Source organism: Halichoeres trimaculatus, unplaced genomic scaffold (assembly GCF_033239565.1).
Source record: "Halichoeres trimaculatus isolate MK-OKI-2021-1 unplaced genomic scaffold, fHalTri1.1 fHalTri1_scaffold_9, whole genome shotgun sequence".
Lineage (NCBI taxonomy): Eukaryota > Metazoa > Chordata > Actinopteri > Labriformes > Labridae > Halichoeres > Halichoeres trimaculatus.
In genome coordinates this window covers 16,504,995-16,529,177 of record NW_027437188.1, presented here as the reverse complement: position 1 = coordinate 16,529,177, position 24,183 = coordinate 16,504,995, and the positions used below count along the sequence as shown (strand labels likewise).

Here is a 24,183-nt window from a genome sequence, read left to right as displayed (position 1 = left end):
TTTTTTTTTTACCTATACTGCAGCCAGCCACATGGGGGAGCAGTTTTTGAGGTGACCTCACTTTGAGCTGATGAAGATGATGTCCGTCTTTTTACTAGGGATGTCCTGATTTTACGTTTTCTCTTCCGATTCAATATTGATACTGCAGCATTGAGTATTGGCTGATATCGATATTAATTCAATACGATATCAGCATTAAACATGCATACTTTTATTACTTATTTTGTAGTATGTCTGTCATGTTAGAAAAGGCTTGATCAAGTGATATTATTCAACAAAGAACAGTAGTCAGTAACAGTAGGTATGAGGAAAAACTGACCCATTTATCATTAACCAATGGGTAACAGAAATTTTAACATTAAGCATAAAAATATACTAGTAATTGAATTAAATAAAGAATAAATTAGAAGACCCAGAAAATAACCTAAATAAATCAAATAAAAACAGCAGGAGCGGAGTCTGGAATGGACTGCTTATATTGGAGTGCTTATATCGGAGATTTTAGATGCATCCCGATACGACACGATACCTTTTTTTGGGCTGATATCGGACCAATATCCGATATTAATATCAGACTGGGACACCTCTACTTTTTACTGTCTATGGTCTTCACTAATGAACATTATTCAGACATTGTTGACCCCTATTTTTTCTGGCCAATCAGTTTCAAACTGAGAGCCAGGACCAATATCTTTTTAATAGCTACATAATGAACTAAAACTTGTAAAAAAAAAAAACCCCAACAAATCTGAACAAGCATGAGGTAACTACGATTAACTAAAAGTCCGCTGCTGTCAGTGGAGAGATTGGCCCTCAGTAGAAGCCTAACATATGAACTAAAGTCAAGTGACTTTAACAAATGATGCACCTGTCAGCCTCAGAATTAACTCCATCACATTTGTACTGAGCTTACAATCCACTTTTGGATGTTAAGTGTAGTTGCAACTCTAGACACCAGGGGCATTTGCAAATGTGTACAGATAGAATAGAATAGAATAGAATAGAAAATACTTTATTTATCCCCGAGGGGAAATTCAGGAGTCACCGCAGCATTTAAGAAAACAAAAGTAAGAAAGAGTATAGAAAGTGCAAAAAAAGTCCATAAGAAATTAGATGACGACTTCCCATCCACCACTCGTCCACCACTCTCTAGCCCAGCCAGTCTCCACCTCCACAGGGTCCAGGACTGAGCCTCCCCAGCAGTCTGTTCAGTCTCTGTCTCCTGGATCCTGTCTGCTCACAGCAGGTGAAGCTCCTCCAATGTGGGGCCGGCGTCCGATGTCAGCTCCGTCAGCCACGTCCGTGAACAGCACGATGCCGCTGGGTTAGCACGGCTATCTCGTCCATCCCCTGGAGATAGATCCCACGTTCCCAACAACGATGAATGGAAGGACAGGTCCACGTCGTCACCTCCCAGCTCACATCCGAGAACCAGCACGTCGTCCTCACGTCCTCCTCCTCAGCTCGAGGGAAATCATCAAGCCCTACACTAGTTAGCATTGACATGCTACAGGCTGCTAACAGCTAATTTTGCATGTAAACAATGCAGCCATGGTTACATGTAGGATCTCCAGACAAACACAGGAGAAAAGTAGTAAAAAATACAGCCGAAGCCACAAAAAGTTTGGTGTCCGTGACCAATAATGAGCCATACAAAGTGATGATCCACTCCAAATACAAAGAGGACGAAAAAGAGACGAAAAAATTACAAGAAACGGACAAAGACGAGAGAGCTGCTGCAACAGGCAGCTACTTGGGTAGCGCCTAGCAACATTGATACTCAAACATGTTCACTTCTCTCTTGTCAGGCTTCTCGGCTCACCTAACAGAGCTGCTGCTTGGATCAGAAACATTTTGCATCAAAACATTACAAGTTACATTAGATAGTGGCATGGTACTGCAGTGGTTAGTGCGGTCAGAGCTGGATCCCCAGCCAAGCAGGAGCTCTTCTGTGTTGCCATCCAACAGTCCAAAGCCAGGTGTGGGTGTGAGTGTGTGTGTATGAACTGTAATATGTCTCAATGTTAGCTGATGACCCAACCCTGGCATACCCACCTCTTTCTCTATGACTATTTCCTATTTCCTAAGTAGAGTTTAATTATTTCTGGAAAATAAACTTAACTAATATCCTTACAAAATGATAAACCCCCTACAAAATGTCCTTATCCCAGTTTAATTCAATAAAGCAGATCAATCAAAGTACACTCAGTTCTGCCCAGTGCCCCTGCCTCCTTTGGGACTCCCCTGCTAAAGTGAATTTAGTACCATCTCCTGCTCCTTTCTATGTGACTCACACACTCATTGGTGATCTACTTGGCACACACAGACAGCAGACAGAGTTTTCCAGCATCCGAGATCTGTGCTGACACATACCACCACTCTTTGATCTGCTTCCAGCTGCACGGACAGCAGATGGTTCACACGGGATCAAATAATACCAAGATTAAAAGATCGTTGTGGCTATTCAGACAGTTTGGGATTCACCAATGTGGAAGCAAAGTTTGGCAAAGTGTGTTAAACTCATGGTTCCTCTAGGCAGTGGCAAAAGTTCTGTCAGAGGACTGTGCTTATAACTCTTCACCTTTTAAAGCTGTCCTTATGTCTGTTTGTTTGGCAGTTGTTGTCAGTGGGTGTATGTGTGTTGACCTCAGCAGCCCAATTTTATGTGTGTTCACCACAGTTTAACTCTCTGGTTAGCGGTCACTGCAGTGAGCAGCTATTTTGAAGTCATGTTCTCCTAAATGTAATGGTCTCAGTGGTGGAACTGCATATCAAGTGCTCTCTGCTGCTCCCCTCATTTGAGGTTCATTCAGTGGTCAGTCGATGGGACCTCAAGTAAATTTTCTCTGATTCCAAGATGACCGCCAGACAGCCACACTTGTGAACCCCTGCTGGTATTTCCTGTCAATCCTATACCAACAGAGCCTTAGAGGTAAAAAATATATATGATGATAAACAGTAACATGTAAGTTATAATCTTACAATTTACAATTTTTGAAAATTTGGTTTAATATAAGTTGTAAATTACAATTAACGTGTTCACTGAAGTGGAAGACACCAAGTGTGCATTTCCAACACAAGGTTAAAATGTGGGAAATATGACCATGAACACAATTTAGTTCATTTTTATATTATGTGTTGAGGTGTATGAGTCTGCTGATGAACACGTTTGTTAAAAACTAAATATTTGAGCATGGTAATACCTGCTCTGCATCTTTGAAGAACTATGGAGACTCACAATGATCTCTTCTTACTGTTGGAGATGTTTTGAAATACAGACTTGGCTAAGGTCGAAGCTTCACAGTTGTGTGTTTATTTTTCTCATTTAGGCCTGAACAACAGGCTTATACAAAGTTAAAATGTGTGTATAACATCTTCAAATGTTTTGCAAAGCATAAAAAGAAACATTTTTTTGTGAAATTGCAAAACAGACAAACAAAATAAATAATAAAAAAACAAAACAAAACAAAACCCCCCAAACAAATGAACAAGCCCACCCCAAAAAAATAAAACAAAACAAAAAATAAACAAAAAGCAAAGCAAACCAAACCAAACAAAAACAAAGAAAAAACAACAAAAAACAACAACAAAACCAAAAACCAAAGACAAAAACAACCCACAATTTGGATCAGTTTTATTCTGATATCTAATGTTTTATTTTGACTGCTTTATGGACATGTCTGCAACTTTCTGATAAAAAAATCTAATATTAAAATAAAATCCTGGCACTGGCTTTCATAATTCACTTATTGGACAGTTAAAGTGAGCAGTTTCTTACAGTTTGGTTTGACAGTTATCAGGAGCCTGATAGTAAAAGTGCATGCATACAGTTTAACTGCTTTAGCTATCATGGTTTGCAGTTCTGGGGGCAGGAGGACAGCATAATATTAAAGATACAAATTCCTCCTGCAGGCAGACCGTTTTACATGTTTAGGGAGTCAGATTAAACAAACTGACTCCCATTTCACATAGAGCACTAAGGAGTCATTGTTTTTATGAGGACTGGGTGCAGATAAGATTGTAACTCTCACTGACAGAACACAAAATCCAATTCTTGTTTGTTAGAGTTGTTTTCCCAAAATACTAAATAAGGAATGATGAAAGGGAAAAGCAATGATGAGTAAAAACCCACGAATGTTGCATGAAAAATAAAAATAAAACAGGTTATCTTTAAATAAGCCTATCACAACTATAAACTCAGTTCAGCAGAAAGCACATGGTCAGAAAACTAACAGATACAGATGTGAAAGGTCACTCCCCTCACATCAAACTGAGGCTCATGACGTAACTCATTCAAACTTTTATCCTTCTTTCCTTTGACGTAGCCTTAGTGATATCACTTTTGATGAAATCTAAGGAACCACATAGACACTTTAAATTATGACTTCATGCTGCAGCCTACGCCTCCTCAGACCTCCGCCCTCCTGCTGCGCCCTCAAAAAGTTCCTCCTTTTTTTGCACGCTGCAAAAAATACCCACCTCACTCTAAGCGGTGTCAGTTCATCTAAACGGACAAGCCGCTTAAAGGCGATAATCGAGTTGGTTCAAGGGGGTCGTTAGTCGATCAAATTTGGTAAACGCCAGGCAACAGTGCGTCTGAGTATCTCGCACGGACTGATTTTTTCCTTTTCGTTTTATTTTTTACAGTGTGAGACCTCCTGTCTCTACCCCTCCTGCATCATTTGGCTCCGCGCGCTGCACAGACGCTACTCCTCCTCTTCACCGTTTTTCCAGGAGGGACCAGTCCCTGTCAGGCTCCCACCACTCACACTCACACTCACACACACACACACGCTCCCCTGCACGGAAAGCTGCTGTAGCGACCGACAACCATGGCTGCACGGGACGCTTCCTACCTGCTCCTCGGACTTTTTGTCATCCTGAACACCTGGGGAGGTGAGTACGCTGGCCGGGGAGGGCACTACTTTTACTCAGCAGAGGTGAAGGATGGTGTGTTCACATTTAAAACATGAAAAAGCACAAGAAAGAAAGTGAAAATATATATTCATGACAGTAAGAGTGGGTACAGAAACGCTGATTTCATTTACAAACATCAACTTATTGACAGTGTTTGAGAGAAGGACTGACTTTTCATCATTTCTTTGATCTGAGGAATAACTTCAAGAAACTTTCTTCTGCAAATAAAGAAGTCTAGGTTATCTGTTGCTTATCTTCTGTGCACTTGAAGGATGTGATACTGCACAGCCCCTCTTGCTTACATTACTTTTCACTAAAAATCCCCCAGAGCAGTAAACCATCCAGCCCCTGCAGCTCTGTGTGGCTTGAACCTGGCTGTATGTTTATGCTGAGATGGTTTCTCAGGGTCAGTATCTTTGTAAAGTCTTCACAGAAGTGGATTTAAAACACATCAACTTCCCACATCTTTATTCTTAATTCATGCAGGACACAGGATGTGTTGCGTGAAGGTTGTGTGATGCATGAAAATGGAGGAATGTAAACTGTATCTGTGAAAAAGACTTGAGGAGAACGTGGTGATTCACACATGTTGAGTTCATGCATGTTAGGCTTGGTGAAGAATATCTAACTGGATTTCCTCTAACCAGACATCTCACTTTGTTTATTTTCCCTGGTGAAAGAAGCTAGTTATGGTTAGTTTGAAAAGTTTGCTGCGTGTATTTTTAGCTGCTGACATCCACAGAGGACCGGTTGTAGTCAGGCGACTCAGTCTGCTTTCTGTCAGCTCCTGCCTGTTAAGTGTGTTTCTATCAAACACACACACACACACACACACATTCCCACAGTGAGATACAGCTCTCATGCTGTAAGTTTACAGTCAGTTAACTGTGTGGTAGTAAAGAAAGTTCTCAGTCCATCGGCTCTGCTTTCTTTCTTAGTCAGACTTCTTTTTTTTTTTTATAACAGCTGTTTGAGGGTCTGTAATCAAAGCTGGATGGTGCATAGTGAGGAGCAGATCAAGTTTATTTTTAGCACAGAGCGCGTGAGTGTAGATTTATCTGTGGTGTTATGTAGATGACAGGAGGCACCCACATCATAACTTCACTTTACAGGACTCCTGTTTTACTATTTGGGCTTATCTTGTTTATTTAAACACAACAGGTTATTACCCACCGCCCCCCTCCTCGCATCCACCCTTCCTTTTTTTTGTGAATCTGACCCCCTCCACTCCACCCTCTCTTCATCTTTACCTTTTCCTATTCCTCCTTTTCGTCCACCATATGAGCTCTTCCTGTCCCTGTATTGTGCTGATCTCCTGTTGAAGTGCAGCCTCACTTGAGTCTGTGATCTCCACCAGTGCTCTCTGCTCTTATCAGGTCCACTTCCTGTTCTTCTTCCTCTTGATACTTACCCTGTCACTTGGTTTGTAACTTCTGGTAAGCATGGTGCCCAACTATAGGATGTTGTTTTCCTCTGATCATAGATTATTTCATCTCTGTGGTGCTGTTTTAGGAGCACGCAAAACCATGGCTTATTCATCTCTCATTTTTATTTTCAAGATTGTAGTTTTAAAGTATGGTTAAAAATACTTATAACTCATAACCTCATGTTGAAATGATGTTATTTACGGTACAAGCAGGACTTAAGCTCAACAAGTGCGTCTTATAAGAGGGTTTTTACTTAAAGCTGCCTCCATTTGATAAGGTTAAGATAAGCAAAGACTGGCATGTTTACAGGCCACCAAAAGTAACACCCACTGACAGTCCCTCACAGGCGCTATAAGGATTTCTTGTTTGACAATATCAAAATTGGGATTCTTAGTCAAAAAACGTTTTTTTAATTCAAATTATTCATTTAGGTCTTGGTCTATAAACTGGATTAGAAAAAAAGTTACCACTTTTCATCAGCAGAGGGCGAAATGTTTCTCTCTGACTAACGTGACGTGCATGTTATAGGAAAATATGGCTCCTGATGTAGTCTGTAAACACATCATCATCATTCAACTTTTCACAATGTCTGGTGTTAAAAAAGCACTAAAAATTGCAAAATTGAAGAATTGCAATTTCAATTGAATCTGCACCATAGACTGTAAAAAAAATGGGCATCCTCTAGCTCGGTTCCTAGTGAGGTTGCCACAAAAACTGCTCCCCCTGGTGGCTGGCTGCAGTATAGGTTTAAAAATCTGGCTTTCCAGCCATTCCAGATGGGCTGTGGTCAAACTTTAAAAAATTAGTACACCTCATAGAAATGATTCTCACGTTTGATTGTTGTGGTGATTTGAGGATAATTTTTGGCTGTCTTGTATTCAAGTTCTCTTTTTTTCTGAAAAGTTTCATTTTCATTAGTTATACGAGGTTAAAAACGAGGCTTTACGTCACATTTAACAATGATTGACAGCTGCCGTTCTTGTGTATTTTTTTCAGGGATTGTAAAATATGTCAGGAAGTAGAGTCAAGAAATGAGTAGACTCACGAAAGAAAAAAAATATTATTATTTTTGTCACCCAGCTCCACTCAGATTTACCCAGAATCCCTCATCGTCTCTACTGCGCAGACTCTGGCTGCACAACTACTTTGATGGCAGCGCCTGTGACTGTGGTATTTTGGCTTCAAAACCGTACAATGATAAATGGCGGAGCCACACTGTCCACTCTATATACAGTCTATGATTGGCACCCAAAAAAACAAAATAGAATGTAACTGCGAGAATATTGTCCCCGCCCTTATAGACAGTGATCAAATATTGGTTAATTAATCTATCATACCAGCTTTAATTTGTTGTTGTCAAGCTTCATGATCAAAACAGCCTTTGTAGTGAGTCCGCTGTAAATGTTTTATCAAAAGTGAATCTTACTCTCTGATGTCATATTTAACATATTTAATATTTAACAAATAGCGACTCAGGCCTCCAACGTCTACAGAGCAGCTTCCTTTGAGAAAATTCTCATATCTGTGCACATGGAGAGCAAATATGGGTGATTATGTCTATCCCACATGTCTGGCTCCAGCCCCCCGATGACACTGGGAGACTGTGCTGTCAGGTTGTGACCCTCAGTGGGCAAACCATTCACTTCCTGTGACATCACCTAATCAAGACAGGCCAGAGAGCAGTCACATTAGACCTCGCTCATTTAAAGGTCAGCACTTTCTGCTGCCGCTTCTGTGCTTCAGATTCTCATGCTCAAAACAACCGCTGCTCTTCAGAAGAAGTGAGCTGGTCACGGACAATAAACGTCCTTGTTGTATCTTGACTGCATCATATGAAATTGAAGTAATCTGGCACAGGATCAGCAGTGTGCTGGAATAAAAGTCCCGAAACTCAGACCTCGTCCGGCACACAGCCGAGACTGTGACTGTTTTAGTGCGTGCATATGAGCAGCTGTGTGGATTGCAGGTCAGGCATAGTTAGAAAAGGGAAGTGTTTTAAACTGTATGATGTTTTACAAACAAAAAATGGTATTTATGAGTTCTGTGTATTCATTTTTGAATCGTGGATGCTCATTCTGTTCCTACTCTCTCATCTCCTCTGAGTGGCCAGTTACAGTTTACATTTTCAGCACAAATATCACAAGTATTTTTCAGTGAGTGTTGCTCAATATCTGACTGAAACAATGAATTTGTGTGGATACATTTCATCACAACACAGTGTGTTTTATTTCTGTTGTGACAGAAAGTCCAGAGCTGTTCAGGCTCAGTGTTTCTATGTTTCCAGACTCGTCAGAACTCACATAGAGAAGGAGCACCCATCCACCAATTGTTTTGACCTGGACCATGACAGAGGGACATTAATCTGAAGAGATCAAAAAGCATTGTGGTCAGTTATGTTTGTTAGGATTAGTGAAATTGAGATCCTCCGTGAAACCTGGAGAGGAAATGATTGAAAGACCAGGCAGAATGAGTCCTGTGCCTCAGACAGCTGCAGTAAAGCTGAATTAAACTGTCAAAAAGACATCTATAGCTACAAATAGATTTACAGTTGTGTTTTTTAAATTTCATAAAATACTCTCAATAACAAGAAGTAAAATGTGTGACTTGCAGCCATTATTTGAGACTTTGGCAGATTTCTTTCTTCCTGCTTTTGTTACGCGATGATTTATCAAAGTGGTGAAACATTTCATTGTTTTCAAACACTGCTGTAGTAAAGACAATGAAAGACAAATATCCTGACCTGATCTGATCTGTGTTTGGTCAGGTGGGACAATAATGACATCAAGTGGCTGCTTCAGAGATGAAGGGGATTTTCGTGCAGCATTGCTCAGTAATCCATACGGTCATTGCCGTCTGTGGCATCAGCTGTTGCTCCTCTGTAAACAAACTCAGGCTGGCTTAAAAAGATCAGAGCCAGATAAAAAGTTTTATTTTGTGGCCATACTGCAATATGTCAAATGACTGGCAATGACCAAGACAAAGAACAAGAGACACAGATATTCACATGTACCACAAATACAAATAAGGTAATACACTGAAATGCACAATAGTGATTTGGAAATGTTGCTGGTCTGTGACATTACTAGAGACATATGGGTGTATACTCACTGATACTGAAATATTCTATATAATATATGGATGGCCCTATCAGCCATACACACCAACAGAGATGATCAAATAAACTAATATTGATAATAAGATTCTAGCTTCTCAGCTTCTGTCTGCTGGTACTGACACTATACCGATAACATCGTGCAGTTTAAGTGAGTTTGTATAGATGTGACAAGCGATGACAGATCTGTTTGGTATTCACGCAGTCTTCATTTCCACTCATGTCTTGCCCAGGATGCTGTGTTAGCGAGATAACTGTTTCAAAACTGAGGATGTTGTACTAGTTTGAGAAGAGAAACTTCTTTAGGCTCTGTTCATTCATCATGTAGCACCAAGTACTGATTCACGTGAAATTGAACGGTATGGTTCGGTATCTAAACACATCCTTGTGACTTGGAGGAAGTGGACGAGTAGGCAATTTTCCATACTGGGCATGCACACAGCACTGCAAGTTTGTCTATTGAAGAGAAAATATGTTAAATTAAAAAAACTTTGAGATTTTTCTATTAAAAACAATCATATTTATTAACACATAAACACACAACAGTACCAAAAATTGGAGCTGCTGAGTACCAATACTAATTACCAGGTGCCAGGTAGGGACGTCCCGATCCAATCATGTGATCGGAATCGGGGCTGATCATGTCATTTTTTAACGATCGGTGATCGGGGAAGGGGGAATCAGAAAAAGCCTGGGGCCGTAGTTCTCTAACCTGACATGCCAGACGGACAGTTTCATATATCCACCACAGAAATATTTCACAAGTCCATCTGGGTAGCAGCTCCTCCGATTTGATTTCAGAGGCGGGACTTCAAAAAAAATCCGCAGCTGGTGATTGGACGACCGTTCTGATTAACACATTCACCATGGACCAAACCACATCAAGCCACGGTATGATGTAGCTTATGTGAGCCGATGCTTTTAAGAAACAATAGATGAACAACTACTGGATCACGAGAAACAGCTGTGAAAAAGGCGTTAGACGACAGCTTCCGTTTTTATAAATTTAACTTAAGAATCAAAGGAACGCTGACAAGTACGAAAGTCTGCTGACGTCACGTCTGCTCCCGCCTCTCTTCCCTGGTTGGGCCGGTTAGAATTTAGCCGAGTGAAATCGTTGGTCATTGGAGCCTGGCAAGATGGATCTGCAGGATTTCAGAAACTGAATCAGGCAGGTCCATCTGCTCTGCAAGGTTATTAGTTCTTGTTTTTAATTAAAATGTGTATAATAGCACATCATCATTCATTTTAGAATAGAGCTTTATTTGTCATTTTAACAAGTACAACGAAACTGCAAACAATGAAATTGCAACCTTATTGTCACACACATACAAGGTTATCTTGTGGTGCACTATTGAGAAGCTTTATTTTTATTTTGTTGTTCCAATGCTGCACTAAGTGGAGAAAAAAAAGCTATATGCATGTTGGAAAGAATGATACCTTCATTTAAATAAAATAAAAAAAACTCAAAGGACAACTTGTAGTAGTTTTTTTGTTCTTTTCTTTTTTCTTAATGCATTGCTAAAAGATTGGATTGGGAAAAATCGGGATTGGCAGATATTCAAAATAAAGGAATTGGAATCAGATCGGGACAAAAAAAAAAAAACGTTATCGGGACATCCCAAGTACCAGGCGTTGTTATTGTATCATTTTAAATGTGTAAGGTGTACATCTCTGATCAGGTGTTTTTGATGGGTTTGTTAATAAAGCTCCCTGACTTGAGTAAATCCTGAACACTTGCTTTACTGTTTTTGGCAGTGGTGTATGTTTTAGGTGCATTGTGTGGAAACATAAAGAGGAGGAAAACACACCTATTATTTTGTTGCCAATGCATGTGTGAGAGCTGAAAGCACAAGAAGAGCTGCATTTGTTTTCTGGTGTTTTTTATGAGAACAGCTTTTTGATCTCCCAGCTGAACTGAATAATGGGCTCAAACTTTGCACAGGGGAAGCAGGATTGTTCGAGGGTTTCCTTTTACTGTTTGATCTTCATGTAGCTGGAATAACATCCATTATCACCATTACCTGGGTCAATATAGCACAGCAGAGATGAGCGGCTGTGTGGGGCTGCTCTGATGTGGAAAGCTCACAGGACTTTGTGCTGTTGTCATCGAGGCCATTTTGTGTGCGTTCAGTGTGTCACAGCAAACGACTGTTTGTGTAATGTAGCTCAGGCAGCCGTGCTGTGCTGAGTGATAACTCATTGAAAAATGTTTCCATTGTGTCAAATATATGAGGGAAGTTAGTCTGTGTTTATTTCTTTTTGCTTACAAAAATGAGGACAAACACTGTGCTTTTGATCAAATCTTGTCTCAAAGAAATTCACCACGTATTCATGTCAGCCTAAAACAGGAAAATCAACCAGTGTGAAGGTTTGTTTAATATCATCCTTTATGTCTATACATATACTCAGGATTTCTAAATTTGTGTATTTTAGTGTTTGTTATGACATAATTTCCACACATTGGCCGAATTAGTGCGATCCTGCTAGTGTTGCCCAAAGAAAAGCCTGAACACAGTATCTGCCTTGTCTGCAGATGTACAGTGAGGCGTTTCATCTGTGAGCCATATTGAAGCGCCTGAACACACACTGAACAGCTTTAGTGTACTCTGATGTATAGCTCTATATTTAGCTGCAGGGTGAATCCACCCATAAGACAGTTTGTGCTCATTTTTGGCTAACACTGCTTCTGAAACTCACCTCTCAGTGTGAACGGCAACTGCTGCGCTGCCTTTGAAGTTCCCTGATCAGACAGACAGCTGCCTACACCTGGTGCCTTCAGAGGCCTGAAAACACTCTGCCCCATGGGACCCTGTCTCCAAGACACTTAACACAACACACACACACACACACACACACTGGTCAGCTTTCTGGCCGGACTTAATGGCCTGTTGTCATCATGTGTTATTTTAGCTAAAGCAGCGTTACTGTTTCATTGCCGACCGTGACAAACTGTGACACTTATTAGGCCCCAAAGACTTACTCATGACACTACACAACACTGCATGTGTAAAAACTTCACGTTAATGATTGAGATGTTGATTTTTGAGTGGGTTTGAGATGTTACGTCATAAACATACAAACATAGCCAAAGAAACAAGTAGTGTTGAGGTAAAGTTTGGGTCAGTTATGAGTTTGTCCTCTGATAATTATCAGTCTCTACTGAACAGAACAGTCGTCCTCTTTGGACATGCTACATTAGGTCTATAAAGTCCTTGATTTCTCTGAATTTAAATGCAAGATCTGTAATCCTGCTGTTGCCTGATTAATTTGCAAAGTAAAACAGGGAAATTTTTTTTTATATGAAAAAAATAGTTATATTTTTATTTAATTTTCCAAGCTTCTTTAAGTTGGTGATTCTCTGAATTCAGTGCACATCAGGTTTTCTGAGACAGAAGCACCTCCTGACCCCTGGAACATCCAGCCAAGGTGGGACCAACCCATCGTTAAACCTTTGTCTAAACTGAGACATAAAAACAAAGTCAAAGGCTTTTGTGTTAAGCTGACTCAAGAAAACAGGAAAACTGTAACTTCTCCAAAAGGACCTTCCCTGATTTTATTTTCTGACCTAAGGCCTGTTTTAACAGCACTGTGAGAGTTGAAAAGGTCAATGAGGTGCTTTCAGGGCACAAACAGGATGTAGCGTTTTTATTTGCTGCATCCACTGGTAGCTCAGTTTTCAGTGTTTGCCTCGTCTCTGAAGATAAAAGCAGGATGCCGCCTAATCCGTGCATCATTTATTCAACTGATATTAAATCATTAATCAAAATTGAAACACTGAAAAATGATTTGTTTCTGGTTGTCATTAGGGATGGGAATCAAAAACCGGTTCCTGTTGGGAATCGATAAGAAATGTTTTAATCCATCGATGTTGTTAGCCTTTGGTGCCTAACGATTCCCTTATTAATTCTTTACATTGTGCCGGAGCCGCGGGGCCCTACGACGACTAGTCTGCTGAAGCTATCTCAGCTTAGCAGTTAGATAACTTTTTCCAAGAAAACTCTGATTCAGGATTTTCAGCTTGAAGTTTTACTGAAGAACTGATTTCATAAAGAAATGTACATTACTCTCTCTCAGGAGATTCATATTCAGTACATTCAAAATGGTATAAATCACCTTATTTACCAAAATAACAAAATAGCGCAAGCTTGATGCTAACGTACACGGAAAACTGCATTGATATGCTAGCAGTTAGCATACATCAGTATAACTTCAGCTTCAGAATAGGATTTCAACTTTCATCACAGAAACATATCACATCAACTCTTTGTAAAAAATACTGAGAATTTCAAATGTCAAAAGCTAACAGGTAATTGAAAGGCTCATGGCTGACTTCATAACTACAGAAAGCTTCCAAACAACTTAAACCATTGCTATAACCACTTTGAGACACTAGATGGCCTCCTTGAATGATTAATATATTACAACACAGTACATCAAAGTCACATTGTGTGCAATTTTTACCTGTTTCTGTATAATTATGCCCAGAAATATCCAGACTCAGGGACCAATTACATTTTTACAGTATTAACTCAATGAAATGTTGTTGACACAGAAAACTTGTAAAGCTACTTTTTGTACCAAGAAATTTCACAAGAGGAATTGATAAGGGAATCGATAAAGAATCAGATTGATAAGCAGTATCAATAAGGGCATCGATATTGACAAAATCTTATCAATCCCCATCCCTAGTTGTCATGTCCTCATCCTTAAGAGTCGCTTAGTTACTTTGTCTACAACTTCCTGGTCACAATGATCGGACAAATTGAATAACAAAATCTAAACAAGTTTTCATTTATTTGTCTTCATTTCAAAAAGGAAAAAACAGAAAATGAACTGTTTTTTGTGTTTTTTAATTCATAATTGAATATCAACTGAATGAATGATACACAGATTCTGCCTGGTTTGCTTCTGATATCCAACTCAAAGCAGATTTTGTCTGACAAATATCACAGGACTGCTCATGGGATTTTATCATATCAGCCCTGAAAAACTACAAACCTCCTGTCAACTTTTCTTGTTTGGACAAAGAGAGGAAACTCTCATCAGCCAAATTTATCACAGATACTTGGCGTCCCTGAGGAGACTACTGAGATTACGTAGGACAGAGTTAAGACATGCAGGAGTTCAGTGTTGTAGTATAGAAATAGAAGAAACAGTTTTTGAAATTGACATTTGTTTTTTATTATAATTGAGCTCTGATTTAGTATTGTACCTTAAAGAAGTGCAAACTGTGGAGAGAGCAATCGTTTTTCCTCCTCCAAGCATCCAGTTTGAGTTTTTGTTCACTCTCTCTGTCTGGTTCACTTTGATTTGCAAAAGTGAGAGGTTTTGTTTCTGTCTGACCAGCCCGTGGACCAGTTAGCTGTTTGTTCAAGAAAAGATGTAACAAAGAGGAAGTTGCTGTCCAGCTCAGAGAGGAAGGGTGGTTGTTATTCCTGTTTGTGCGGCAGCTTGTCATTCTTTTAGCTTGAGTGAGCTTTTATCCACATTTACATTCATCACAGCCAAAGTTTTGTTTTTTTGGCTGCAAGTGGATTCAAAATCTTAAACACTGGATGGTTTTACAAAATCAGACCTCAGAACAAAGTTGTTTTTCGTACCCAAATGTAACACCTTTTACAAATCTAGTTTTCTGAATAGATGAAGGAAGCTTTTATGAAATAGTTCAGCTGAAAACAGGCAACCCAAGGGCAGCCTGGCGACACAGTATGTTTGTGCTAAAAGCTTTACTAATGGAGAATCTTGTTGTTTCTTTTGGTTTACCACAACAACCAGTTGGTACAATGGTATTTTCCTCCTGCACAAAAAATCTCTGCATGTCTTAATTTCACAGTATCGAATCAATGAAGTCACAACCACTGGTTGAAAACAAAAAGACAAAATCTCTGTGTGTATAGATTTGTTTTGCTTGAAGAAATCTTTGCAAGCTTTAGGCCACAAGAGATTAAATGTTGAAACCTGGCATTTTACCCTGGCATGGTAACAGTGTGTAATGGCATTTTTTCTCCTTTACTCCAGCTCAAACCTTTTTTTTTGCCCCCCAGTCGAGCCAGCTGTTCCCTCTTGTCAGTCACTCCGACTCCAGTGTCAGACTAATGCTTTCTTCACTTTGCTTTGGCTTGACGAAATAGTGATCATTCTTTGGGGTTTCAGAGGCGTAGACTTTTACCAAAATGTTGAAATCAATACCACTCACACTGTCAGACTAGATGTGGAGAAAGTGATATATGGGCCATATGTGTGTCATAAAATGCATCCGGACTAATACGCATAAACTTGACTGACATGTTGAAACTCCTACTTTTCTTAATTTTTTAAGAATTTATGTCTCTTTGAACCACGAAAGTCACACAAAACAATAATTACTCAGTTTTTGTTAGCCGCTCAAGGATGTCTGCATCATTTAAAAAGAAAATCATTTAAAGGGGCTGTGACGAGTTTCTGAATGATCTTGACAAAGTCTCCCTTCTAGATATAGATACATGCTTGATCATAATTCACACTTTAAAATGAGATTATCAGCATCAATAAAGGTTATTTCTAAATGCTACTTCTTAGCTTCCCAATCGGGTCGAACAGGACTGGATTGGTTTACGGCATGTCTAAGTCTCTATAATAACACCACACCGGCTGATGGAGTTTAGCAGTGAGAAGAGAAATCCATGTTTTTCTCCACTTAAAATAATTTTTGTGATTAATTTTATAGTGATGATGGACACTGGAGCCTAACTGTCAGCTAAACAGGAGAGTGACAGAGCACGAGCTAAAGGCTAAAACACAAGCTAAGCTGTTTGTGATAATGTTCATTCCAACCCACATGAAGCAGTAATTCTGCAGTGGTCTGTTCAAATTTGAGAGTCTATCAATAAAAAGAAGAGTGAGATGACGTTAGCTCTGCTTGGTAGATGACCTAGCTGCTAGTAGTGATTCATATAGCTGGCTACTAACTTGCTACTAACTTGCTACAAACTTACGTCTGCGTGCTGTCACGTTTCAAACTACAGAGCAACGTAACTGTCCTGATAAATGACCCACCTCAGTAGGGCTGAACAATTTATCGTTTTCAGATCGAAATCGCAATTTTAGACGATGCAATTTTGAGATCGCCAAAGCAGCAATTTTTTGCAGCGCTCCTGACTGACTCAAGATCTGTTGTGTCAAGTATTATACACATTCTGTTTTACAAATTTGTAGACAGTCTATATGTTAAAAGTGCTGGTAAGCAGGTCAACAACACGAAGCCTCTGTTTAGGAGTAGAAGTTGATGAAAACAGATTATTTATCATCACTATTGATGATTAAAAAATCGTGAATTGCAATATCTGCCAGAAAAATTAGATCTTTTCCTAAAATCATTCAGCCCTACATGTGAATATCCCAAAGCTTGATTTGAAGAAAATCGTGAATCGAGTTGAAATCACAATATCTGCCGGAAAAAATCGCAATTCAATCTTTTCTTAAAATCGTTCAGCGCTACATCTCAGTGCGTTGTATCCCGTAAAAAATGGTCTTAAACAAAGAAAACTGTTTTGATCTAATCTCCATTATTACCAAAAGAAACACATGCCTTGTTAAAAGTTGCATCTTTACGACAGCGTGTGTGAGACTCCAGGCCTGAAGGTGGCGATGGAGTCCAATTAAAACAGATCCTCCTCACAGCATCTAGAAATCTAGAAACAGCTGCTTTTGAAAAATTAAGCTCAAAAACTTTGATTGTGCTCAGATAAGTTTCCCACTTCAGAAAGAAGAGGATGGACGCACATGCCTTTTGCCTCTGACCACTTAATAAGGAATAAATTATAAATGAGATTGTATGATCCAAATTAAATATACAGTACTGCCGCACTCTGGGTGTGGATTACAGGTCTGACAGAAACACAAGCACAGACAAATACACAAGACGATTCTCTTAGTTTTCTTTTACCACGGTGCATAAAACTCTTAAGGAATATGAAATCCAGATGTAACTGTATGTTTAGAAACTATTCTCTGTGTTTGCTTTGATTGATTTTAAATTTCATATTTAGAGCAGAAGAAGTTAGCTACAGTTATTTAATGACATCCCAGACCATTAATGAAGTCTCCATGGCTCAAGTTCGTCAAAGCAGAGAAGCTTTTACCCTGAGCGTCCAAAGAGCTGCAGGAGGTCCAGTTAGTACATCTGTGATCCTGGAAAGCATCAGTACGACATTAATGCTGCAGAATACAAGCTGTTATAGCAGAGCCAGCACCTGCAGAGCTGGCCTGTGATACTGATCAGATGATGAGTCAGATCAGACTGCAAAGATAGGCTTGAGTTTTCCAATGCCCTGACGCTGGAGACGTGGTTTCCAGACTTCAGCATGAGACGCACCTACAGAGCTGTTGAAGTGCACACGGAGTTCTGCTGTGAGATTGATTTTATCCAGCATGTTGTACAGTCATGTGTGTGCAGTCATGAGAGGAGTTTGTTGTGGTGAGGAGAAAAAAACAGGCATGTGTGCTTTAGATGAGATGTGAAACATGAGTCTTATATGAAACAAGAGCACCACGACAAACTTCTTTAACTCTTGGTGGTGCATTTTTTCATCAGCTTTTAAAAACAAAACTCTGCATAGAGAGTTAAACAGTTGAACTATTGTCAGGTAATGTTATAAAATATACATGATACTTATATTGGTAGCAGTAAAGGAATGTCAGGCTGGCTTGTCTTCCTCCTCACAGGTTGCTACACTTTTATTATCAGGTGGTGAAGTTGCTCTTTTTCACACTGATTTATGTGTTTCTTCACCTCCAGCCTCTGCTGTGAGGCCAAACACACACACACAGAGTCCTCTCTGTTGTGCTGCAAAGTGTTACCAATGTGAGAAAAACACACGGCCCTGCTGAAGGGCCTCTCCTGCTGCCCTCTGGTCTCTTTGGCTGTTAAGAGCGATACATGTGCTTCTTGTTTACCATGAACCATGACTAATTATTGCAAAGTAAAACTGTTATGACTCATAAACCCATCACCTGTCCTGCTGAGCCTCTGTTTGTGGGCTGCCAGTAAAGAAAAATGGCCAAAGGATGTAGTTAAAAGGTAGGATGATTTAGTCAGAGAGGAGAGTTGTGGTCTTTGAGTGATTTCTGTGTAGGACAGATTTGGAACCAACAAAACATGAGCAGCACTTAAGAAGAAATCCCACAAATACAGCACAGACAGTTTTACAATCTAAAAAATGCACCAACAAAAAAATTAAACCAAAACATAAATGAAGGCGCAGAGCAGAGATCATGTTCTCCAGCTTCAACAACGCAAGTTGAAAGTCTGAATTTCTGGAGAGTGCTTTAAAGTGATCACTGCAGGCTCTTTTACTATTGCTGATCAATAAGTTAACCTGTACAAACTTCTAAACAGAAGTCTCACTAATATGAAAGATTGAGATTGTTTGTCTTTCTGTGTTTGTGTGTGTATAAGGATAAATTCACAGTGAGCAGAATCTGTGTGTCAGTAGTAGCCATGTGGACATGGACCCAAATATTCCGCTTGCATTCAGTTTATTTCCTCAAATGGAAAGAATTTAATCTTTGTACACACCTCATTCTGAAAGAAAAGTGCCAATCTGAATGGACATTTAATCGGTTTCTCAGGGATGGAATAGTCCTTTCCTCAAACTGATTGAGGTATCATGTATCCACTCAAATGGAAAGTTGTCAGGGTGTGTTCTTTCAGCGCATGCTCAGATATGACGTAAGACGCAACTAGAGATGTTCCTCAATTTGTTTACGGTTGTTTACGTTTGTTTGCGCATGCCCCATTGACTATTCTGTTTGATTATAGCGGCGCATGTAGACCAGAGATTGGAATATTCCTTTCCATGCATACTATTGTTTTCGGAAAAGTCATTCAGAAAGACGAAAAACTCCTCATGTAACCGTGGCTAGTGTTGCTCATTCTGGCTCTGGAGCTGTATGTGGAACAACCAGTTCAGAGCTCAGCTCACGGTTGTTTTAATTATTGTGGAGTACAGATACCGCTAGACATGCACTGATTGGTGCAGATTTCCTTAATTTTGGGGACCGGTGATTGGCCCATCTTTACATATAAAACTGATTTCATATACCTTTGGGAAGGTCTGACAGCCAGCCATTGTTGCTTTTTGCTCTGAGACCTAAAACTCATGACACTTTATTGGCTGTTTATGTTAAAACATAAAGATTGTATTATTTCACATGTATTGTCCAATGATTTTCAGTAAAATAAGATTGGAACATTGAAGGTAAAATAAAAATCGGTATCGGCCCAAATCAGTCTCGGCAGGTCAGGCTTTTTAAAGATTGGTGATTGGCCAGGAAATTGTAAACGGTGCACCCCTAGCTACCGCCTTTGTCCAACGTACCTTTGTGTCCACCTCCACTGTTTACCTGTCATCTTTTTCGGAGGTAAGGGCATTAAAAGGCACATACTGTCATGAAACATTCAATTTAATGTTTTCATTAGGTGTAGACTGACAATCGGTGCTGATATTCATTGTTTTTATGCATAACAGCATCAGCCTTTTTTAAAAAAAATCCACTAAAAAATCAATTTGATACTATTTTTTTGGCTCTGGTGCAGCCACACATTTCTGTCCGCAGTCACTTCTCTGTCTCCAGCACTGTCCCACCCGTGGTACCATCTGATTGGTTACACACAGAGCTGGCTCAGGCAACAGCCAATCAGCAGTGAAAGCTGTGCATGCACAGTGCTCACACACACTGTGGAGAGGAGGAAATGTTTTGCTGGGTGATGAAGCTCCAGAGAGCAGATATATATTTTGAAGGCAGTTTGATGTTTTGATGTGTTTTATGTTTTTATTTTGCTTTGTAAGACATGCTGCTGAGCCTGGGAGCTGTTTAATAAACACATGGTTAAAAATATTTAATTTGGAGCGCAGATGACCGAGCGGTCAAATCATGCTCCTGCATGGCACTCCCCACTTGCCCTGTTTCCTACTCTATCGGCTGTCCTCCTCTATCCAAAGGCATTAAAAGTAAAAAAATAAACTTTAAAAAAGAGCATTTGAAAAAAGTTCAGTGTTAGAGTTTGTATTGTTTAAAATTTTGATGCCAATAATTTGACTTTTATTGCAAATGAATATCAGCTCAAATTATCAGTTGTCAGCCTCCTTGACTGCGTTAATCGGTATCAGCCCTGAAAAACAACATAACTATCTATCTCTAGTTTCCATTCCAAGCTTGGTTATTGTGCATTTTGCATGTTGTGTAAGGAACAGAGTTTTTAGCTCTCTGGCCCTCTGTAAATTGGTCCTACGGAGACATTAATCAAACTAGCAGAGATTGGAGCTGTAGAAGCACAAAGCTGGCGCTGAAGTCATCCTCTGGGGGCTGGCTCTAGTGGAGATCGGTGGTCCGGTCTGTCTGTTCTCTGAGAGTCCAGCACCCTGCTTAATAATAGATGTTGTTTTCCTGAAATAATGCTCTGCTCTCATCTAAAGCACATTAGGATCCTTTTAACCTAATGCAACCTGTCAGGCCTCAGCTGTGACACCGTGCCGCTGACTCCACACCGCGGACTGATGTGTTTGTGTGGCTTGACAGTGTTAGTTACAGTCAGCCACTGTTAGCTGTTAATTTTAATGGTTGGCTTTTTCCCTCTGTAGGTAGAGTATAAATTCATAGTCTTTAAGTGTCCATATAACGCTTTAGCCACACCATCATTTCTCTTCTCCAAGTTTCTCCCCTTGAAACTGTGACTACTGAAATATTTCTTCTATCTTGGTCTCAGCAGACATCAAGCACAGAGAGATCTGATGTGGTTTGATTCAGTTTGATTCATTTCATTTTTTTATCCGCCCTTTCAAAGTAGAAACAGCTGATGTAATAAAAAGGGATCATTGTTTTCATGGCTTCGCTGCTCCATCGTGCAGCACAAACAAGCCTCAGATCAGGACATGTGAGGTATTTTAAATTGATCTTTTTATTCATTCAGTGATTTAGAGGAAAAGCTTTTGGCTTGTAAAGCATGTGAGCCACGGATGAGTCACAATCAGCATTGATGCGAGGTTTTACCCACAATCTTTTGTAAACTGCACAGAGCACAGCAACACAATTTTTGTGAAAAAAACAAGACTGTAATGCAACTGAGAAGTGGAAACTTCCTCTGATATCTCCTTTAGATATAAGTGATGTAAAAAACTATCTATTCTGGCTGGACTACTGCAGGTAACTGCATCGGGGTCTGGCCCTTTAAGAAGTTTGGATTTCAATAAAAGTCATTTTTCTTTCAGAAGACACTTCTGTGTGACTTAAAAACACACACATACAGACTAAAGCGCTCTATGCACACGAAGGAAACAAATGGATTTCCTTACACGAATGGACCTGCGATTTATTGTCACCCCTTTCACCATCCACCAAAAAAGGAGAGAACTGCTGCTGAGTACCTCGCCCTGTGGGTGAAAAATCTTTCACTGTGCATGTGTGTGTGCGTGTTTGCCTCTGCAGTCTATCTTTAGCCATCGTTTGCCAGCAGCAAGTAATGCACATCTCATACTTTTGAAGCCATGTCATGGGACCGCTCTCTGCCTGTACCCTCACCATCATCTGAGCAAAAAAAGAAAAATAGTGTCCCTGTTGGCCTTTCCCATACTTTCAGCAGCTTGTGTTGTTTTATTCCAGCCTGCTCACAGAGTGGAGACTGAGATGGAGACCATTTTGTCGTCTTGAACGTGGGAAAGAGGATGGAGGGGGCGTTTGTACCACCATGGGAGCAGGCATGAGGAAATGACCCACTTGAGACTCAGCCATACACACGGACACACAGACTTATATATAGAAGTTGAAGTAGGCATAGATTTGTCAGATTGTAAGTGTATTTTTAATGTTATGGATTTGGACATGGGAAGATAAGTGTGGCTCACATTATGTCAAATGTCACATATCAATCTTATTTTTATATATATATATGTGTGTGTGTGTGCATGGACATGCCAGAATAGCTGAGAGTGGAAACTTTGAGTAGAGGGGAGAAGGTCTTGTTTTGTTGCCAAGTAGTTATCAAAGGCAGGGGAACAGAGTGAACTCTCTTCAGAGCGTGGCTGCTGAGAGGAGACCAAAGAGCTGCTCACTAAAGAGGGATTAGCCTCAGGTCAGCGATCCTGTGCTGCTCCTCGCAGCTGAAGGTCTGAGGTTAGATCTTCACAGCTGGGATGCCAGTTCAGCACTCTGTCAGGAGTCTTTACTACCTGAGGTCTTTATAGAAAAGAAGAAGTGAACAGCTACGGCTCAAAATGCCCCAAATATGTGATGTGAAACATAAAGTAGAACAGATCGTTCTCACTGCAGCAGTGCTGTTTCTATGTGTGAAAAATTGGTGGCGCACCCACACATTTAATGCTATATAACAGTAAAACCCAAGTGCTTTTTTCCTATTTTAGACGTGAAATGGACATTTATGGCTTTACAAAGATCTAGAGTGGTTTCTTGTTACATCTATTTCACACATATCCAGGGAGAAAAGGAGGAGAGAGAGATACAGAGATACCAGAATTAAAAGAGATGAGTGGAGTGTTACCGTAATTACCGTTACAAGTCTATATTAAGAAAGCAACATTAACAAACACAAATAAGCTGAGAACAAATAAAGGGACTAGGGATGGTCAGGGCTGATACCAGCCTTTTTTCAAGGTATCAGTACTTGTGAAGGCTACAGATACCAGCAGCCGACACTCTAGGCAAAAAAAAAAATCTTTCGCAGAGTAAGTCCTCCTCGCCATTAGATGCTGCTAATTGCTGTAGTTTAACACCACTGTAAATGTGCACCGGGTCCTTTTCAGTCAATATGAATGAACCAGGAAGATTTAACAGTGAAACTTTTTTTTATTTTGAACTTTAGTTACTTTGAAAAACACTTAAACTCTGACAGTTGTTAGTTTTATTGTGCACTTTTAATATTAGTTTTTTTTTTAATATTGATCAAAAACTTTCTAAACTCAGAGAGAGTTGTTTGTATTTTATTTCGACTCAATGTCAGAGTGACTGTGCTGTCTTTGATCAAAATGATCTGTCATTGTTAATTGAAATTTTATGTATCAAAAGTACTAGTAGTCTCGGTACTCGGTATCGGTGAGTACTCAAGAAGGAGTATTCGTACTGGTATTGGTCTGCATAAAAAGAGGTATCAGAATCACTAAAAGGGACCATAAGTAAACATGGATTATGGTACACAACCATAAACTGTAAAAAAAATAGACGCCCGCTTGCTCGGCTCGAAGTGAGGTCTCCACAAAAAAATGCTCCCCCTGGTGGCTGGCTGCAGTATAGGTTAGAAAATATGGCTTTGCAGCCATTCTAGATGGGCTGTGGTCAAACTTTAAAAAAGTTAAACTCCTCGTAGAAATGTTTGTAACGTCCGATTGTTGTGGTGATTTGAAGATATCATTTGTATTCAAGTCATCTTTTTTCTGAAAAGTTATATGAGGTTAAAAACGAGGCTTTACGTAACGTTTAACAATGATTGACAGCTGCCGTTCTTGTGTATTTTTTTCGGGGATTGTAAAATATGTCGGGAGGTAGAGTCAAGAAGTGATTAGACTCTCAAAAGAAAAAAAAAAAAATCTTTTGTCACCCAGCTCCACTCAGATTCTCCCAGAATCCCTCATTGTCTCTACTGCGCAGACTCTGTCTGCAATTGCTGCCAATGATTGCGGCTGTGACGGGGGTATTTTTGGCTTCAAAACCGTACAATGATAAATGGCGGAGCCA

At 39.9% G+C, this 24,183-nt stretch overlaps 1 protein-coding gene across 2 annotated transcripts in view; it reads left to right on the top strand.

Annotated features, from left to right (window-relative positions):
• The first annotated feature begins 4,521 nt into the window (after positions 1-4,521).
• mcamb (melanoma cell adhesion molecule b) overlaps positions 4,522-24,183 on the top strand; it is a 54,137-nt gene continuing 34,475 nt past the window's right edge. The window contains exon 1 of one of the 2 annotated variants that reach the window (XM_074678967.1): positions 4,522-4,896. In XM_074678967.1, coding sequence (XP_074535068.1) covers positions 4,833-4,896 — 64 coding nt within the window. In that variant the 5' untranslated portion in view covers positions 4,522-4,832. The remainder of the gene's footprint in view (positions 4,897-24,183) is intronic. The other variant, XM_074678966.1, reaches the window with a different exon arrangement.